This window comes from Glycine max, chromosome 13 (assembly GCF_000004515.6).
Source record: "Glycine max cultivar Williams 82 chromosome 13, Glycine_max_v4.0, whole genome shotgun sequence".
NCBI lineage: Eukaryota > Viridiplantae > Streptophyta > Magnoliopsida > Fabales > Fabaceae > Glycine > Glycine max.
The window spans coordinates 39,565,629-39,584,315 of NC_038249.2; the positions used below are offsets into that span (position 1 = coordinate 39,565,629).

Here is an 18,687-nt window from a genome sequence, read left to right on the forward strand (position 1 = left end):
TCTTAATATTTTTACGTACGCAGCTATATGGAGTATAGAATTTGTGACTGTCAACTTTCTTGATTAAGTCTCGTGTTATACTAATTCCTTCTCTTAACAAACCTTTAATTAAAGTTTAAACCTTCTGACTCTCTATTTTCCATGTTTACATGTGTCAGCTGAAGAATAATATTTCACTATCTGTTAATTTGTTATATTGAAAAGTAATCTAGGAATTGAATCATGTTTTTAATTTATTTCTTTTTTCCTTTTCTCTTTCCGTTGATTTTTATCTCCTTTTTTTGTGTTATTCCATTCTTCTTCCTATCTCTCCATGTCGTTTTCTATTTTTGTTTTTTTAATGCACGCATGTATGTGTGTTTTCTTCACCGGTGATTTCTTATGTCATGGTCATCTGGGTTTATGGGATCTTACTATTTTATTACGAGAAAAAAGATTATGCAATATTTTTGTTAAATTTTTCATTATAATTAAATGATAATATAAAATTATTTTATTATTATTAGTGATAACATTAGCTCTTTCATTATTATTCTCTATGTATGATGGGCTTTCAATGGGTGCAATGTGCAAACCATTTAGGGAATTTGTTATGGGTTTCTTTAAGGCCCAATATATCTATATGAGCTGTTTCGTATTGAATTCTCAATCGCTTAATAAAAACATAAGTAAGCAAGTTTTAGTAAGATGATAGCATGACCAAACACTAACAAACTCAAACCTAAGGAGCTTTTTTGTTCTTTCACATAATTTGCTACTAAAATCCACAAAATGAATTAATGAATTAGATCTTCCATATAGGAAATGAAGAAGAACACTCCTAATGGAATGCCATAATTATTTCCCAAATGTTTTCCTTTGTGTTAAATTAAAATTAAAATAAGCTAATGCACAATTTTCCTTCTAAAAAATAGACCAATAAATTAAAGAAACAGATGAAAATAAACCGGCATTTCCTACTTTATAGAATTTAGGAATTTTATTTCTAGTTATGCTTTCAACATTCTCAATAACTAGGAGATAGAAACAAAGAATGAGATAAAATAATAGAGTGAAATATATAGAAAAAAAATAGTGAGATACTCTCTGTCCTTGTTTATTTCGAATCTTTCTTTATTTTAGAAAAAGAACGAGTTAAAATAATTTTTTTTAAAAAGGCTAATTTTATAAGTTTTAAGCTTCTACTTTTTTCTTCTTATTCATCATTCAATGTCTCAAGATAAAAACACATACAATGTCCACGAATGTTAGCTTAAAAGTAACTTTAAGCTTATAAAATTATATAATTGTTAAATAATTTTAATTTTAAACTTAAGTCTCTTAATTTTAAGTTCATTTTTAAAGTAAATCTTAAAATCTAAAAAATGTAAGCTAAACCTACTTTAAAAAAATTGTAGAAATACGTTAAGAATATAATACATAACTCTATAGAATTTTGTAGTATGTATTGTATGTTTTTTAAATTCTTTGTGATGTTTAAAATTCTTAAAACTCGACTCACTGAACGTCAAATATTATGGAGTATTCATCATCACTTTAGCTCTTTCGATTCGCTCCTGTTAATAAGTTATTATGTGAGAGTGTAAATTAAGTTTGCAAGTTAGTGATTGTTTTTTCTTTTTTTGGGTTGTGTAATGAAAAATATATATTTTCGCTTAAATAATAAGGAAAGGTCCCTAGTCCCATACATATACAATGGTTGCCTGATTAAGACCACACACTTTTTGTGGTTTTTTTTTTTTTTTTTTTTTTATCAAAATAGATTAAAAACGAAATGAGTGATTTTTTTTATAAGTAAGATGTAAGAGACATCAAACCTGACAGATACCTTATGCTTTAATTTGTTTGTAGTGTAATATGAGGTTTTCCCGTATTTAGTGTTGGTCAAGCATACACTAAATACTCATTTAATGTCTTAATCAATTTAAAATACCTATTTAAGATTATAAAAAAAGAAAAAAATTACTTGTTTTATTAAAAAAATATTTTTTTAAAAATAAATTTAAATAAGTTCACCCATATTCTATTTTCATTCCTTTATACTTTGTTGATCTTTATTTCAAATTTTAGTTAAGATTATAAAATATAACTAAAAAATGATGAAAAGTATAATATAATTACAAAGTTTACAGTAAAATATAATTATATAATAAAAGGTTAAATAATAATTAATTAAAACATTATTACAATTGTAATTTTAATTTTTTTATTTTAAAAATATATTTGCTTAATAAAATAATATATTTTATCACAAGAGTTTAACTCAATTGATTAAATAAGTTGAATTGGTTTAAATCTTTAGGTTCGATTATTACGGATAAATAATAATAATAATAATGATCTTTTAGATAAAGAAATATTATGACTAAATAAATCACTTTTATTATAGCACAAATATATATTATAAATAAATTGAAACCTAAAAAACATATCATTAAGATACCTGAAAGAATTGTGTATAAATAGATTTAAAAAAGAAAGAAAAAGGAAAGTTTAGCATTAGCAATTAATTTCTTAAAAAATTCAAAGCTTGCGTTCTTTTGGTGAAGTGCATCAAATAAAAACCAAACAAAAAATTAACCATGTTCATTTAAAGCTTGCATTTTAAACGATCGTATGCTTGTTTAATGGGAAGGATTTTAATTTTTTTTAACATGTTCTATCCTTTTATATCAACAATAATGTTTGATTCCTCTTCTTAGCTTCCCAAAATAGAACTTTTTTCTAATTAGTTTATATATATGAAAGTTATATTTTTGGGTCTTTATTCTTTAAAATCATTTTTGAGAAAATTAGTTGCCATTATTGAAAGATACTGAACCAAAAAATTATATATAAAAAAATTGAGGTTTAAAATATTTTTTTATTTGTCAAAACTTTCATTCAATATCAAATGACAATAATATATACAATGGGGTACCAAAAGAAAAAAAAATATAACAATTTTTATTTATCATAATTTATAGTATATTATAACAATACTAAAATATATACTTTTATTATTTCATTCTTCGTTACGTATTTTTTTTCATAATTAATTATATATTTATACTTATTATAAGTAGTCGTATCAATATAATACAAACAAAATTAGTTGACGTGAAAATAAATTAAACAAAATTAAATACCAGATACCAAGAAACATATTAGGATGTTCCCTCATGTTATATGATAAATAAAAAGCACAACACTCAGATAATACTTTTTACATTCTTACTTACAAGAATATCTCATTTTAGTAAATATTTTATTGACTAATCTATTATGATAATTAGTTTTTCTTTTTAATCCATTTTGCTAAAACAAAAAGTCCGTTTTTTGTATCACATAAAGGGAATTGAGGATTTTTTTTAAGACAAGAATATTTTCTTTCTTTCACATGCATCGTCATCGATCTCACTTTCGAATTTTAAACATACTCCGAAATTATGTAAAAAGTGTCTTTCTCTAATTATCTATTACCGCAAAGCGTACAAAAGTTGGATGAGTTTGAAAATAAAAGTATTATGCTACTACTACTACTACTTATTTAATGAATTTGGAAATAAAAAACTATTTAGCTTTTAATTAGAATAAAGTTTTAATTTTTTATGAGAGTTCAGTATAATTTACGATATTAGAAACACCTCACTAAATATTCTTGGCTTAATCGTTGATGCCATTGCTCATGTGCTCATATGGCTTATACAATAAAATCACGTGCCCATGGGATACCATTGCATTGGTTTCTTGATTAAAAGGAAAACAGGAAAAAAAAAAGAAGTAAGAAAACTTGTAATAAGATAGTTGATGTATTGGAAACAGAGACATGGGAAAAAAGAAGGTTAATTTATTTTTTATTTTTTTAGATTTTATTTGAACTTATAATTTTTAAAATTTATTCAATTTGATCCTATTATATATTTAAATTAGGTTAACGGTGTTATATTTAAATATGTTGTCTCATTTTTGTATCTCATTTCCTGTCTCACCTATCATATTATGCCATGTCATTAAATTTGATACATGTATTTTACATCAAATTCTAAAATTGCTCTTATGAAAAAAGAAAATCCTTAACGCAGTATCGCTTGGCGTTGTGGTTTTGTTATCGAGTTTGCATGATCAAAAACTTGCTTGCACAATTTGAGAATTTGATGGAAAACTACATGTCCATTTACCTCGCGTGTCAAAATATGATAGGTGAAACAGAAAATGAGATACAAATGGAGACAACATTTGAATTCCAACTGTGTTAAGAAATTGTATTTTTTCCTAATATCATCAATTTATTTTGGATTGTAGGGTCAAATTTAATCATTCTAAAAATTAGAGGATTAAATTAAACTTAAAAATAAAATATAAGATCAAATAGTACCTAAATAATAAAATAGAAGGAAAAAAATAATCTAAAAAAAAGAGAAAAAAGCGTGTGCAGTACTAATTGTTCAGCCCTCTCATGAAGACCTCGTACAAATGATCTTTATAAAAAGAAATGTTATATAAATAATTTTAGATAGAGAATATAAAAGGTAGAGAATAGAAGTCTAAGATGTCATTTTGAAATGATAGTGAAATTTATTAATTTCACGAGGTAATAGTACTTTGCAATGTGTTGGTAGAAAATATACTATTTGCTTACGTGTCCATATACTAAAAACTCAATTTAGCCAAGAAATCTCACCTATTCACAATCATTTGGCCCACTACGTAGATACCTATAGTCACGCTATTTTATGAGCTGGTTTATGCCCTGCTTTCCTTGCACCCTATATCAAACGAATCGAACACCGGAGAAAAAAAAAAAAGATACAAAAGCAGCATATGAAAGTTTAGTTTGCACACTTCGTATAAATAAAAAGGCTTTTCCCACTTACCGTACTTCCTACCAATCTAATTCTATATATATACTTTATGTACCATATATTCATGTATATTAGTGTTGCCCACCCCCACTAAATCTTTTTGCCCACTCTTAGCACTTGCCAACATTCAAACTAGAAACAAAGAGTTTCTCCCAGAAATGGAAAGAGGAGTAGGCATTTTTCTTTGTCTCTTGCTTGTGACCATGGATATCTCAGCTGGGATTCTTGGCATTGAAGCTGAAATTGCACAAAACAAGGTATGCTTGAAGCTAATTCTCTTTCTATGGTACATTCAAGAAAATCTTATGTACAATTACCTCAACTTTAATGCAAAGAATTCTAAATAAAGGTGCAATAGTTATTTCAATTTTTAACCAATTAAACAGGTGAAGCACTTGAGATTGTGGATATTTGAGTGCAAAGACCCAAGCCATAAGGCCTTCATGCTGGGGTTGGCTGCAGCAGTGCTTTTGGCATTAGCCCATGTTATAGTCAATTTGGTTGGCGGCTTCAATTGCCTTTGTTCTCAACAAGAGGCTGATAAGGCTTCTCCCAACAGACAACTCTCAATGGCTTGTCTTATTTTAACATGGTAATGTGTCACTGCCTCCACTACTTGTTTTAAAGAAATAAACATATAACACCATTAATCATTCCCTAAATCCAAATATATAAAGAGAAATATGTTTTTTTTCCCCGGTAAATTGAACAACCATATTTCTCTCTCTACAAAAATATTGCTATTCAATTTATCGTACAAGAAACAAATTTCTCTCTCCATATGTACAACCAAATTTCTCTCTCCATATGTATATATAGTTCTATACTACCCTTGTTTTTACCTTTCTCCTTTTAATTGTGTCATTGATCAGGGTCGTGTTGGCCGTTGGATTGAGCATGCTGGTGATAGGGACTTCGTCAAATAATAAGTCAAATGGTTCTTGTGGTTTCACTCACCATCACTTCTTGTCCACTGGTGGAATTTTGTGTTTTGTCCATGCCCTATTCAGTGTTGTATATTACGTTTCTGCCACTGCCTCTTAATTAGCGATTAAGTTAACTGGACCGAGGCCACTTCTGCTTGCTTTATTGTTTTAGTGGTTTGCCTTTTTTAAATCTTTTGTTTTACCAAATGTGTACTAAGTTAGATTAAACAAAAAATAAAATAAAATGCAACCATTCTTATTGACCACCCAATTATCCTCTCCACTGATCCACTAACATGTGTCATTTACGCAACTTTTTTTATTTGTTGTTTACTCTGTTTTTGCCATGCCCCCAAGGGGCCCAAACTCACCTTTTCTTTTAGGCATTAGAAATTATTATTGTAGTTAGGCTTAGTTAAAGACACTAAGATATGACTAATTAAACATTACATTGCTATATTAGACCTACTTTTTGTTCTCAATTACCCATCCAGTGATGGAGAAATTAATAACAGCATAATTCAGCAAGTCGGTAAGACAATAGCATGGACAAACACTGGCAAATTCAGACATGAGGAGCTTTGTTCCTTCACCACATAATTTGCTACTAAAGAAACACAATAAAATAATGCATCAGATCTGCAATATAAGAAATGAAGAAGAAAATTCTTAATGAAACGCCATCATTGTTTTCTAAATGCTTTCCTTTGTATTTTAAATTAAAATTAAATAAGCTGATGCTCATAAATTTGCCTTCTAAAAACCGGCCAATAAAATAAAGAATCAGATGAAAAGAAATCGTCATTTTCTGCTTTATCGAATTAATTTTTATTTTTTTTTATATTTCTATTTATGTTTTTCAACTTTCTCCACAACTAGGAGATAGAAACACAAAGAATTTATTTTGAGTACTCTTTCTTGAAACAAAGAATTTGAGTTAAACCAAATTTTTAAGAGAATAATAATAGAAGTTTTAAACTGTTTTTTCTTCTTATTCGTCATTCCAAGTCTCGAGATACGGACACATTGTCTGAAAAATGTTAAATTAAAAGTAATTTTAAGCTTAAAAAGTTATAGAACCTGAAATCTTTTCTAGAAATGTCTCATGGTAGAATTAACAGGCAATTGAACAATTTTGTGAATTTGTTGGAATGTTTCAAGTTCCCTTGGATGGCTTTGAATCACCTAGTAGTAGTCCGGAAAGTCCAGCCCGTCCACTACGCAATCATATATCTCATCCAGTGTACCGTGATTATCATCAGGGTTCCTAAGAAGAAGAAAAAAGTTAGATCAAGTTAAAAAAATTGTTACATGAAGATCAATATAACAATCCAAAGAAAAACATGTAAAAGCTCTTTTAACTTTCTTTACTAAACATGAATTGAAGATTTCCCACATGAAATTTTAGTACTCGCTTAATAGACGAGAGATATGAGGGTTGATACCCTACATCTAGAAGGTTTTGTCATATTTTTCTTTTGTTATTTCTTCCATACGCAATTATAAACAAAATGAATCCAAAAGAATGATAATATATTTCCTTTCTTTTCTGTTTTGTCTATTTTTTGTCATTTTATAACACATTTGTCTTCAATTATTTGCTAAACCTTGAAAAGATTACAAGTTCACATAAATTATTCTTTTTGGTGTCATTTAACATTTTCTTAATGGTATAATTGTAAATAAAAATTATTATCATTAGTTTTTTACAAGATTATTATTAGTTTATCATTGATGTTGTTGAACATGCCTTAGTTGTTATTAAGATAATTTTAATTTTTAATTTGAATTAGTTATTGTGCTGTCAGTAAATAAGTCAGTTTTAAATTTTAAATTAATTTTTGATTTTGTTTTTGAATTATTAGTAGACAGTACTAATTCCTACAATAATAGAACATGATCTTTTATTTTAGTTAGTTTCTAAGATAATGGAACATGATTTTTTATTTAATTATTTAAATATGAGACTTATTCAATAAGAGAAAACAACTCTATGAAAATGACGTTGAATCCAAAGCTCTCTTCTTGAGAGACTTATAAAAAGGATGTTGAATCTAGTTTCTTACAAATTGTTCCTCTTGTCTTTGATGGAGAGAGTTATGACCTTTGGAAGGTGAAAATGAAGTCCTACATGACTTCTAGATTCTTTTAGAGAGTTATGAAGCATCAATAATCACTTTGGAGATTATAAAAGATTTGTCTAAGATCTCTTTGATAGAGGTGATACATGTCTTGCAAGCCCATTAATGAGGAAAAGATCAACAGTTAAAGGAGCTTTAGCAGCGAAACACCAGAATGCGATCAAATATAAGAAAAACAAGAACTTTGATGGAACGAGATTAAGTTCAACATCAACCCTGCAAAAGGAAATTGGAAAAATCTTATCTGCCTTGCCAACACTATGGAAAGAAAAGGGCATCCTCCATTCAAATGCTGGAAAAGACCTTATGCTAAGTGTAATGAGTGTAATCAAATGGGGGCATGAAGTTGTTATTTGCAAAAATAGGAATCAACTACATAATGAAGCTGCAAAGGTTGTTGATCCGGAGGAGGAGTACCTATTTCCTGCTACATGTTTCTCTAGTATTGAATCAAGTCAAAATTGACTTATTGTTGGAGATGACAAGTTCATCACTATGAATGGAAAGGGAACTGTAGCAATTTCAACCAACAGAGATACACAACTTATTTATGATGTGTTGTATGTTCTTGAAATTGATCAAAATTTGTTGAGTGTTGGATAGCTAGTTGAAAAATGTTATAAAGTGTTGTTTGAAAACAAAATTTGTTTGATTAAAGATGTAGAAGACAAGGAAATTTTCAAAGTAAAAATGAAAAAAAAAAGTTTTGCTTTAAATCCATTCAAGGAGGAACAAATTATTTTTTCAATAAAAGAGAATATCATTGAATTGTCTCACAAAAGGTTGAAAGCTAAAGAAAAACAAGAAAATCTAAAATAGCAACCCCTAAGTCCCAAAGTAGTTCAACTAAAGAAAAATTTACAGCTATTGCAAGAGCATACAAACAAGAAGATACACTTGAGGGAGAAAGATGAAAGAATGGTACAGAATGAGAAGTGTTTAAAGTCCCTGACTAAACTTGAAAGCTAAAAATGCTAAAGTTCAGTCACATGTGAAGGAAACAATAGTTTTTCAACACTTTCCACAGCCTCCAAGGCAAGGAGGACGAGGCGTGTTGTTGAACGTGCCTTAAATGTTATCAAGACATTTTTTATTTTTAATTTGAATTAGTTATTGTGCTATTAGTGAATAAGTCATTTTCAAATCTTAAATAAGTTTTTGATTCTATTTTTGAATTATCAATAGACAAGTTTCAAATTAAACTCACCTTCTTCTCTATTGTTTTTCCTTCTCTCATATGTTTATATAAGAAAAAATGCCGCTCATTAAGGAAGCAAATTAATTATCTGAAGCCACTTTTTCATCTCCACTTAGTGATTAGTAGTATACAAGGCTTGGATCGGAGCAAAGCCTACTATAGCTCGCTTTCCACATTTTGCATCCCCTTTGATCCTTTCCGGTCATCAATTCCTTCCTTCCTTTCCATTTGCATTTTTAGTTTACTTTTAGCTTGAATATATGTTTGAATATACGTAAAATGATAGAAACTATATATAATCAAGAAAAACAATAACATCACTAAGGCTCATATTTATTTCCTTGTACCATGCATAAGGCTTCACTGGTTTGGTTGCTTCAAGAAGAACCTCCAGTGGAATCCTTGGCTTTGACAGCTCCATAGGTACCCTAAAATGATAATACCTCTCTGGCTCGGGACAATAATCCTGCATTTTTTTATTATTTTGGCAATGGGAAAAAGCCTTTTACTACGCACTTCAAATAACAAAAACTATTTTCATCTTTATTAAATGCAGTAACACTGCTTACCAGATTAGCATGCATCTTTCTCACAAAGGCTTTGAATATATCAAAGTTTGTTTGTTGTAGTAATTCATCTGACAAGCGGAGGTATGCCATGCTATACATTTTTAGTTTTGGAGGGCCCCATTTGCTAATACCATTTGGTCTAGCGTTTAAAAGGATTTGGTTGTAAGCTTCACTGTCATATCTTGCAAGTGCATTTTCCCCTGCAACTTCTAGTTTTTCCATCCAGCATCCACTAAGGACCTGCATGAGATGACACACAATGAATAAAACTATGCAACAAAGATATCCTAATGGTTAAAAAAGTATGAAAGAATCATTTGTCTATGTTATTTCACAATATTAATTCATACCCTACGTTTTATGCATGTAAATGTAATACTAACAGTGTGACATATATTACTATCTCTCTGTCCTTAAAAATAAAACTCTTTTAACTAATTTAATTCACACTGTGAGTGTTAAAGAGTATGTTATTAGCATTTATTTTTCTGGATATTAATCAGAACATCTCTTGATTTAGTGGAGAAGGAATTATATTGAAATTAAGTTGTAATATATTACCTGCTGGACAAGTTCTTGGGCTCCACTTCGGGCTTCAATTGGTTGCTCATGGTTTCTCATCTCAAGACATGTAAAATTTAAAACAGCTTTGTGACGGGAAAGCATCCTTGCTATGGGTCTATATCCATCTCTACGATTCAAGTTGTAATATCCTGAAGTAAGCTCTGCTGCATGGCTCTTTGATTTATACAACCAGTGGATTCCCGCAATCTATTTTTATAAGAAATTGTTAGTTAATTCATGCAAAGAAAATTACCTTGCTAAATTATTATATGCAATTAAGAGTTTACTTTTGCTGCTAACTTCACTTTGCAACCTAGGAATACACTGTTAGCTTTATCCAAGATCTCATCACCATGGATCAATAATTTGTTGGAATACCATGTTAGAAAAAATTTCCCTTTCTTTGTTAGATAAGTTCCCCTTGACTTGAAAAATTTTGTAGATTCAGGTGCATCATTCAATTCTCCAACATTATCTGGCAGCTCCCATTCAGGATGACCTTCCCTTGTTGCAGCCTCTTTGAAATCATCTTTAAGATATTTGTCATAGCACTGCAATATTTCAGACGTATGTAAAGAAGTTTGAGAATTGAAGACTTGTTTTAATTGGTATAGTAAATATATACCATTGAGCTTAAACCTTATGTTTTATTTGTAGACCTAATATTTCATGGAACTATGCATAAATAGCTACAACATAAAGCTCCAAACTCACTTGAAATTGTCCAATACCAGGGAATACCCACCCCTGATTTTGTGTGTAAGAAGGATATCTAAGTTCTCCTGCAGGTCCAAGCCCTACTTCAATGTCTATCATGAGCTCAGATTCAAGAAAATCTTTCATATTTTCTCTGAAGCTCCTCATGTAGTCGGTGTATAGCTGTATCAAATGAGAAACAATCAATATTAACATCAAGAAGCAGAAAAGTTATCAATTACTATACCTTACAAACCAATGTAGTCAGCAATTTGTCAAGACCCGAGAAAAAAGGTACAGACTAATTACCAAAAAGGCCAATAGATTCCTTTAGGCTTTGTTTTATAATAGGCTTCTTTCAATTCATGATAAATTACTCAAAATTGGACTTGGTAGAGCCAAAATGGATAATTAAACATTTATATGGGTGGGTTTGTTTAAAGTATTTTTTTTTAAATAAGTGTTTTTTATATAAATATTTTTTTAAGAAATAAATAAGATTTGTTTCTTAAAATAAAATTAAAAATCATTTTTAAGCAAAAATAATTTAAACAAACATACTAGACAAATAAAAAAATAATTATTTTATTAAAATAAACATTTATTTCAATAAATAAATTTAAATAAACTGGCTGGTATATGATTAGAAATATAAGAATAGACTAAGCAAAACTAGAGGGTTAGAATCAAGAAGAATATGTGAAATAACATGTAGAGTTTAGAAACAAGAAGAATATGTGAAATAAAATTTTTCAAGAAGGTTACCTCAATGGGAGTTCGTCCATGAAACAGAGGTTGGTTGTCTACACCGAGGGATATACATTCCTTATTCCTGATACCTTTGTTGTTGGTGTAAAAGATATTTGGGTCTAATTCTCCAATTTCAAGTACCCATTTAGGAAGTGGAATGAAAACAGAATCTCCCACATTTCCCCCACATTGGTGGAATGACATTATAGGTTGTAACTTCATTTTGCAATCTTGAACCAATTTAAACAAGGTCCTATAAGCAGACCAATCATACTGTTGAGGTCCTTTAGATTCTACTATACCCCACCAGACATCAACCATAACCCCATCAACCCCTGCTGCATGTAGCTCCTTGAGTTGGTTCTTTAGTCCCGCACTGTCTTGTAAGACATTGTCATTTGTAACGACTCCCAACTAGCAGCAACAAACATAACAATTTTAAAATGGAACACAACACCTAGATATGTAGCATGGTTATGTAGAAAGAAATTTAAGGTTTTATGACTTACTGGGAGCATCACGTATACTGGTACATAACTTGCAAGCATTGGGTCTTTATAACTTGTATGAATCTGTTCCTGCATTTGAACAGAATTTCTAGGTTACTGTTAGAGGTGGATGAAATTAGAGATCCTACATGTTTTTCTTGAACTCTTTCTATAAAAAAAATAAAATTGATTGACTATTATACAATATTTCTTTGCTTGAGTTATTTTTGAACAAAGGAAACAAATTAATTAATTTTCTCTATTTAGAATCACCAAAAAGTAAGAATCTAATAGTTAACTGGTGAATTTGACAATCATGTATGATGTAGAAATACAACACTATAAATGGAGTTGTAGAAATACCTTAGATTCAGCAGTTTCGGCTTTTAACGTCACTCTAACACCTCGTTCTTTCTTGAGGTGGCCACAATCCGATTTGAAGAAGCAATGTGTTGTTCTTGGTTTCCTCGCTCTCTCCACACATATAGCTCCATACCTCCTTGAAATCCCATGCTGTAAATTATACCTTTCTTGAAACTGAAGCGTGATTTTTGTCCCCATTCCACACTGTGCTGCACACACTACGTTTTCCATTTACTAGTGTTCAAAACTAACACTTGTTGATAGTAATTGCACGAACCATGCATGCAATGAAAGAATATATCAAAAAAGGAGGAAGAAGAATGGACATATTAATTAAAAACACTAATCGATGCAGTTTATACATGGACCAATTCAGGAACACGTACACACAACACAAGTGGAAGTGGTGAGTTAGATATTTCTTTTTATCTATTTCATTACTTGGTCAGATAACGCGTAGGCTTTGGGAGTCAGTTTTATAGTTCAGCATAATAAGGTTATGTTGCCTAATCTTTAGGAGAAAGTTAGCATGTTTAAATTTGATTTTTTGGTAATATATTGCATAATTATTTTTAATTTTACTAAAATATCTGTTAGTAAATATGTATATCAACAATCACATAGATATATATGTATATTCAAAAACATTTATATTTACAAATATTTTATACTATTTTAATTAATAAAAATGAGTGTTTCAAAAATATATTTTTGCCTGTATATAACTTAAATATTATACAGAATTTTAATGAGCTAGAGATATGAATATTAACAAATATTTTAAAATAAATTTTTTAATTATTAGTTATTCTTTTATTTTATTTTTCGTTTTATTGTGGGCGGAAAATGGCGTATGCGAAATTGCTAATGGCCAAAAATGGGGTTAACATCAGTAATGCTGACAGACACTGTCTTTACTCTTTAGGTTATTATGTTATGAAAAAATAAAAATAAAAACACTTAGCAGCAACCACCGTGACCATGACCATGGTCCTTAATTATTTGGCTTTGGCAATTAAACTTTTTATTTTATTAGCCAGAAGCTTATCAAATGGGGATGTAGCTCAGATGGTAGAGCGCTCGCTTAGCATGCGAGAGGTACGGGGATCGATACCCCGCATCTCCAATTATTGTTTATCTTTTTTCTTTTGTTACTTTTTCTCTATGCAATTATATAAGGATTTCCTTATATTTTTTACTTCATAACATGTTCGTCTTTAATTTTTTACTGGACTTAGAAGATTACAAGTTTGCAAAAATACTATTTTTGGTATCACTTAACATTTTCTTAATAATATAACTGTAACAAAAAATAATTATTATTAGTTTATCACTGATATTGGCACACCTTGAAAAGATTCTAAATACAGAAGAACATCTTTTGTTGTTTTTTTTTCCCTATGCAATTATAAACAAAATGAAAGGAGTGATAAACTTGTATTGATAAAAATAGAACATGTAAAATTAATTGTGTATTGAAAGAGTTTCTATATAAGGAGAAAGCGTGGGCTCTATAAGGCAGCAAACTATTTTACGCTATTTTCTCATCTCCACTTTGTGATTGGCATGGCAGTGTGCGTACCAGGCTTCGAGCAGAACCAATTTTAACTCCTTTTTCACATTTTGCTTTTCCTTTGATATATCCTTTACTTTTCTATTGTTCCTTAATTCCTTCTTTTCCATTCTCATTTTTAGTTTACTTTTAGCTTGAATATACGTACGATAATAGCAACTATATAATCAAGAAAACCAGTAACATCAAGGTTCATATCTGTTTCCTTCTTCCATGGATAAGGCTCCACTGGTTTGGTTGCTTCAAGAAGAACTTCTAGTGGAATCTTGGGCTCTGATCGCTTCATAGGTACTGTGAAATGATAGTACTTCTCTGGGTCTGGACAATAATCCTGTAAATATTTGGCAATAATGAAAAGCCCTTAATTAGCACTTCAAACCGACACAAAATATCGTCATCTTCCATTAAATGCAGTAATGTTGCTTACCAGATTAGCATGCATCTTTCTCACAAAGGCTTTGAATATATTAAAGTTTGTTTGCTGCATTAACTTATCTGACAAACGAAGGTATGTGACACCATACATTTTTAGTGTTGGAGGACCATATTTGTTAACACCGTTTGGTCTAGCATTTAGAAGGATTTGATTGTAAGCTTCACGGTCATATCTTGCAAGTGCATTTTCCCCTGCAACTTCAAGACTCTCCAACCAACCACCGCTGAGCACCTACATGAAAAGGCACACATTGAATAATATACATGACAAATATGATAATGGCGGCTTAAAAAAAGTATGTTATAATAATTTATCTATGTTATTTCATAATTTTAATTCATATCCTATGTTTTATGCACGTAATGATAGTTTAACACATATTGTGCATAATTTATTTCATAGAACAGTAATGTGTCTGATGGAGTTGGTTAACTAGGAATATATATCAATCACAAGTTCTCTTCACTTGGTGGAGAAGTAACTAGGTTGAAATTTAATTTGAAATAAGTTACTTGCTGAACAAGTTCTTGGGCTCCGCTCTTGGCTTTAGCTGGTTGCTCATGATTTCTCATCTCAAGACATGTAAAATTTAAAATAGCATTGTGTCGGGAGAGAATCCTTGCTATAGGTCTGTATCCATCTCTATTATGTAAGTTGTAATAGCCAGAAGTAAGCTCTGCAGCATGACTTTCTGTTTTATACCACCAGTGGATTCCAGCAACCTATTTTATAAGAATCGTTAGTTGATTCATGTAAAAAAAAAATTACCCTTGCTAATTTATTAGCACATATTCATTTGATAGTTTACTTTTGCTGCTAACTTCACTTTGCAACCTAGGAATACATTGTTGGCTTTATTTAGAATTTCATCACCATGGGTCAGCAACTTGTTGGAATACCAAGTTAGAAAAAATTTCCCTTTCTCTGTTTTATAAGTTCCTCCTGATTTGAAAAATTCTGTAGATTCAGGTACATCATTTGATTCCCCAGCATTATCTGGTAGCTCCCATTCAGGATGGCCTGCCTTTAATGCTACCTCTTTGAAATCAGCTTTAAGATACTTGTCATAGCACTGCAAGATTTTAGATGTATGTAAATGAGTTTGACAATAGGAAGGCTTGTTTTATTGATATAAGTAGTGAATATATACAATTAAGCTTAATCCTTTTTTGTTTATAGTTATATGTATGGAATTATGCACAAATAACTACAACAAAAAAACTCCAAACGCACCTGAAATTCTCCAATACCAGGAAATACCCACCCTAGATTTTTTGTATAAGAGGGATATCTAAGTTCTCCTGCTGGACCAAGTCCTACTTCAATGTCTATCATGAGCTCAGATTTAAGAAAATCTTCCATATTATCTTTGAAACTTTGCATGTAGTCGGTGTACAACTGTACCAAATGAGAAACAATCAATATTTTAACATCAAGAAGCAAAAAAGTTATAAATTTGGTAACCAAAAAGACCAATAAATTCTTTTTGGCTTATTTAATTTTGTAATAGGCTAAATTATTTTAATTCATGATAAAATACCTAAAATTGGATATGGGTAGACCTAAAAAAGGATAATTGGATGTGTATGTGGTCAGAAATATAGGAATAGTGTCAAGACTTGCCAAAACTATAGCCTTTAAATAACACTTTGAGTCCAAAAACATAAGAATATAGGAAAGAAATATTCAAGAAGGTTACCTCAATGGCAGTTCGTCCATGAAACAAAGGTTGGTTGTCCACGCCGAGGGATAAACATTCCTTGTTCCTAACACCTTTGCGGTTGGTGTAAAAGATATCAGGGTCTAATTCTCCAATTTCAAGTATCCATTTAGGGAGAGAAATCAAAACGGAATCTCCCACATTCCCCCAATCCCCCCACATTTGTGGAATGACATTATAGCTTGTAGCTTCAATTTGCAATCCTGAACCATTTGAAACAAGGTCCTATAAGCGGACCAATCATATTGTTGAGGCCCTATGGATTCTACTGTGCCCCACCAGACATCAACCATAACCCCATCAACACCTGCTGCATGTAGCTCCTTGAGTTGGCTCTCAAGTCCCACTCTATCTTGCAAGACATTGTCATTTGTAACAACTCCCAACTGACAGCAGCAACCATTGCATTTTTAAAATGGAACACAACACCAAGCTATATGTTGCATACTAGCGTGGATATGTAGATAGAATTTATGATTTTAAAATGGAACACAACACCTAGCTATATGTAACATATACTGGTACATAATTTGTAAGCATTGGATCTTTGGAAATTGAACAAACTTGTGCCTGCATTTTATGAGCGAATTTTCTAGGTATGAGAGGTTGATGAAATTGGAGATATTATTACATCAGTTACATGATTTTCTTGAACGTTTTCTATCAAAAAATCGATCAACCATTATACAATATTTCTATGGTTGAATTATTTCGGTATAAGGAAACAACATACATGCAACCATGCATTGGCCCTTCCCTCAATAGTACCAATTTTCATATACATCGCAAAGACACTATTGTTTTATTGACCAAAGTATAACAATTCGATAATGGTAATAGATTACTCATACAATACAATAATTATTGGTTGCTCTTTATTATCAATTAAACTGTCAAACTTTCCCTCTTGTTCCCAGTTTATTGTAATAACAATATTGACATATTCTCCGATCTCCACTTAATTAAGTAATTTCCTGTTGTTTGTGAGCTTGTCCTTTTACGTACGGTTCCTATTTGCAAGGGACTCGTGGTTAACGTTTAAAATAAACAAACATCCCAAAGTGTGGACCACTCAAATAGTCTCCTGGATATATCACTGGGTGTGTGTGGGTCTCTCAAACTCACCCTATCACAAGTTACAACACAAAATACAAAGAAAGGTGGAGATGATGAGGTAGGGTCATTATGGTCAATTCAATTTCTGTTGTATACTAGTAGTATATATGAAATTTTGTTTGATCACGAGAAAATGCGGAAAGATAAATAAATTATTATAATCTCTAACAATTAATGTATAGACGCATAAATAAACATAATTTAAGGATGATGAACCATTAAAAACTCTTGAAGTCTTACCCAGCTGCTAGCAACTTCTGGCCACAGCTTGATGATACAGTATACCACTGTTACTATCATTAATTACTTGGTACGCATGAAAATGAGAAAAATGGTTTACCTCAAATTCAGCAGTTGCAGCAGCTAGCTTTGAACGGCACTCCAACACGCGGTTGTTTCTTGAGGAGGCCACGGTCCAATTTGAAGCCATGGGTGGCTCTTGGCTTCCTTGCTCTCTCCACACGTATAGCTTCACCCGCCCCAGACATTCCGTGCTGGAAAGTGATTCTTGTCCCCATATTAATGTGCTGTGCTACACACACCATGTTTTCCATTTGCATGTACGTAGTTGCACGAACCATGCAATAAAGGAGACAATTCTATGACTCTGTTTGCATACTAAAGGCGCTAATTAATCGACACAGTTTTATATCAGGAACGTGCACAGGACACGAGTGAACTTGCTTCTTCGTTCTTGGACCAATGATCAGTGTCAATTCTTCACGATTGTTCACGTGCTTCTTAATTGGACCTTTTTTCTTCAAAGAGATGAGTCTTCTCAATTCTACTTGTAATATTATACTACCTAGCTAAGTGCTTTGTTAATGGCATACCCTCCTGATTTAGTTAATTATTTTTACAAAAATATCCTTAACAAAAGCACATCCTTTCCAAACAAAAACATGCAAGTTTTCGTTTTCTATTGAGTATGTGCATTCTCACTATGAAACAAAAATATACTTCCATTGTGTTAATTTTTTCGTATGAAATAAATGCAATGGAAATTTATCCCTGTTATATAATTAATTGTAGATATAAATTAATTTTCTAAAACAATTAATTTAATAATGATATAGATTGTTTTTAATTGAAATTAAGTATGATGACAAATATTACCTTTTTGAATTGAAATTGAATTAATTATGATAAAAGTTAACATCTCTAATAATAAACAATTAACTATAATACAAATTTGTATCATAATTAATCAGATTACTATAAAAAAGGATAACTTGTGTTGTAACTAATTCAATTTTAATTAAAAAATAGAAATTCAAATAATTATTAATTAATTATATTAAAA

At 30.6% G+C, this 18,687-nt stretch overlaps 2 protein-coding genes, 1 non-coding gene and 1 pseudogene across 3 annotated transcripts; 2 read left to right on the forward strand and 2 right to left on the reverse strand.

Annotated features, from left to right (window-relative positions):
* The first annotated feature begins 4,768 nt into the window (after positions 1 to 4,768).
* LOC100802624 (uncharacterized) lies at positions 4,769 to 6,029 on the forward strand. Its single transcript, XM_003543326.5, has 3 exons — positions 4,769 to 5,101; positions 5,231 to 5,436; positions 5,717 to 6,029. The coding sequence occupies exons 1-3, from the start codon at positions 5,003 to 5,005 to the stop codon at positions 5,886 to 5,888; spliced, it is 477 nt and encodes a 158-aa protein (XP_003543374.1). The 5' UTR covers positions 4,769 to 5,002; the 3' UTR covers positions 5,889 to 6,029.
* A 692-nt stretch (positions 6,030 to 6,721) lies between these two features.
* On the reverse strand, positions 6,722 to 11,233 carry LOC100776742 (beta-amylase). The gene is made up of 7 exons (XM_041008452.1): positions 11,186 to 11,233; positions 10,957 to 11,121; positions 10,530 to 10,793; positions 10,240 to 10,449; positions 9,679 to 9,918; positions 9,457 to 9,575; positions 6,722 to 7,037 (listed from the first exon to the last, which is right to left on the reverse strand). The coding sequence occupies exons 2-7, from the start codon at positions 11,104 to 11,106 to the stop codon at positions 6,956 to 6,958; spliced, it is 1,065 nt and encodes a 354-aa protein (XP_040864386.1). The 5' UTR covers positions 11,107 to 11,121; positions 11,186 to 11,233; the 3' UTR covers positions 6,722 to 6,955.
* A 2,359-nt stretch (positions 11,234 to 13,592) lies between these two features.
* TRNAA-AGC (transfer RNA alanine (anticodon AGC)) lies at positions 13,593 to 13,665 on the forward strand. The gene has a single exon. It is a non-coding gene; the product is annotated as a tRNA-Ala (tRNA).
* Positions 13,666 to 13,878: 213 nt separating this feature from the next.
* LOC100777282 (beta-amylase-like) lies at positions 13,879 to 16,844 on the reverse strand (annotated as a pseudogene).
* Positions 16,845 to 18,687: the final 1,843 nt, after the last annotated feature.

Bases quoted from the DNA above. Each gene is read 5' to 3' on its own strand.
- LOC100802624 (XM_003543326.5), top strand. From the start codon at position 5,003: ATGGAAAGAGGAGTAGGCATTTTTCTTTGTCTCTTGCTTGTGACCATG. The intron at 5,102-5,230 runs GTATGCTTGAAG...CCAATTAAACAG, and splicing joins CTGAAATTGCACAAAACAAG to GTGAAGCACTTGAGATTGTG. The intron at 5,437-5,716 runs GTAATGTGTCAC...GTCATTGATCAG, and splicing joins GCTTGTCTTATTTTAACATG to GGTCGTGTTGGCCGTTGGAT.
- LOC100776742 (XM_041008452.1), bottom strand. From the start codon at position 11,106: ATGAGGAGCTTCAGAGAAAATATGAAAGATTTTCTTGAATCTGAGCTC. The intron at 10,794-10,956 runs GTGAGTTTGGAG...GAAATATTGCAG, and splicing joins CTGGTATTGGACAATTTCAA to TGCTATGACAAATATCTTAA. The intron at 9,576-9,678 runs GTAAGCAGTGTT...AAAAAAATGCAG, and splicing joins GAAAGATGCATGCTAATCTG to GATTATTGTCCCGAGCCAGA.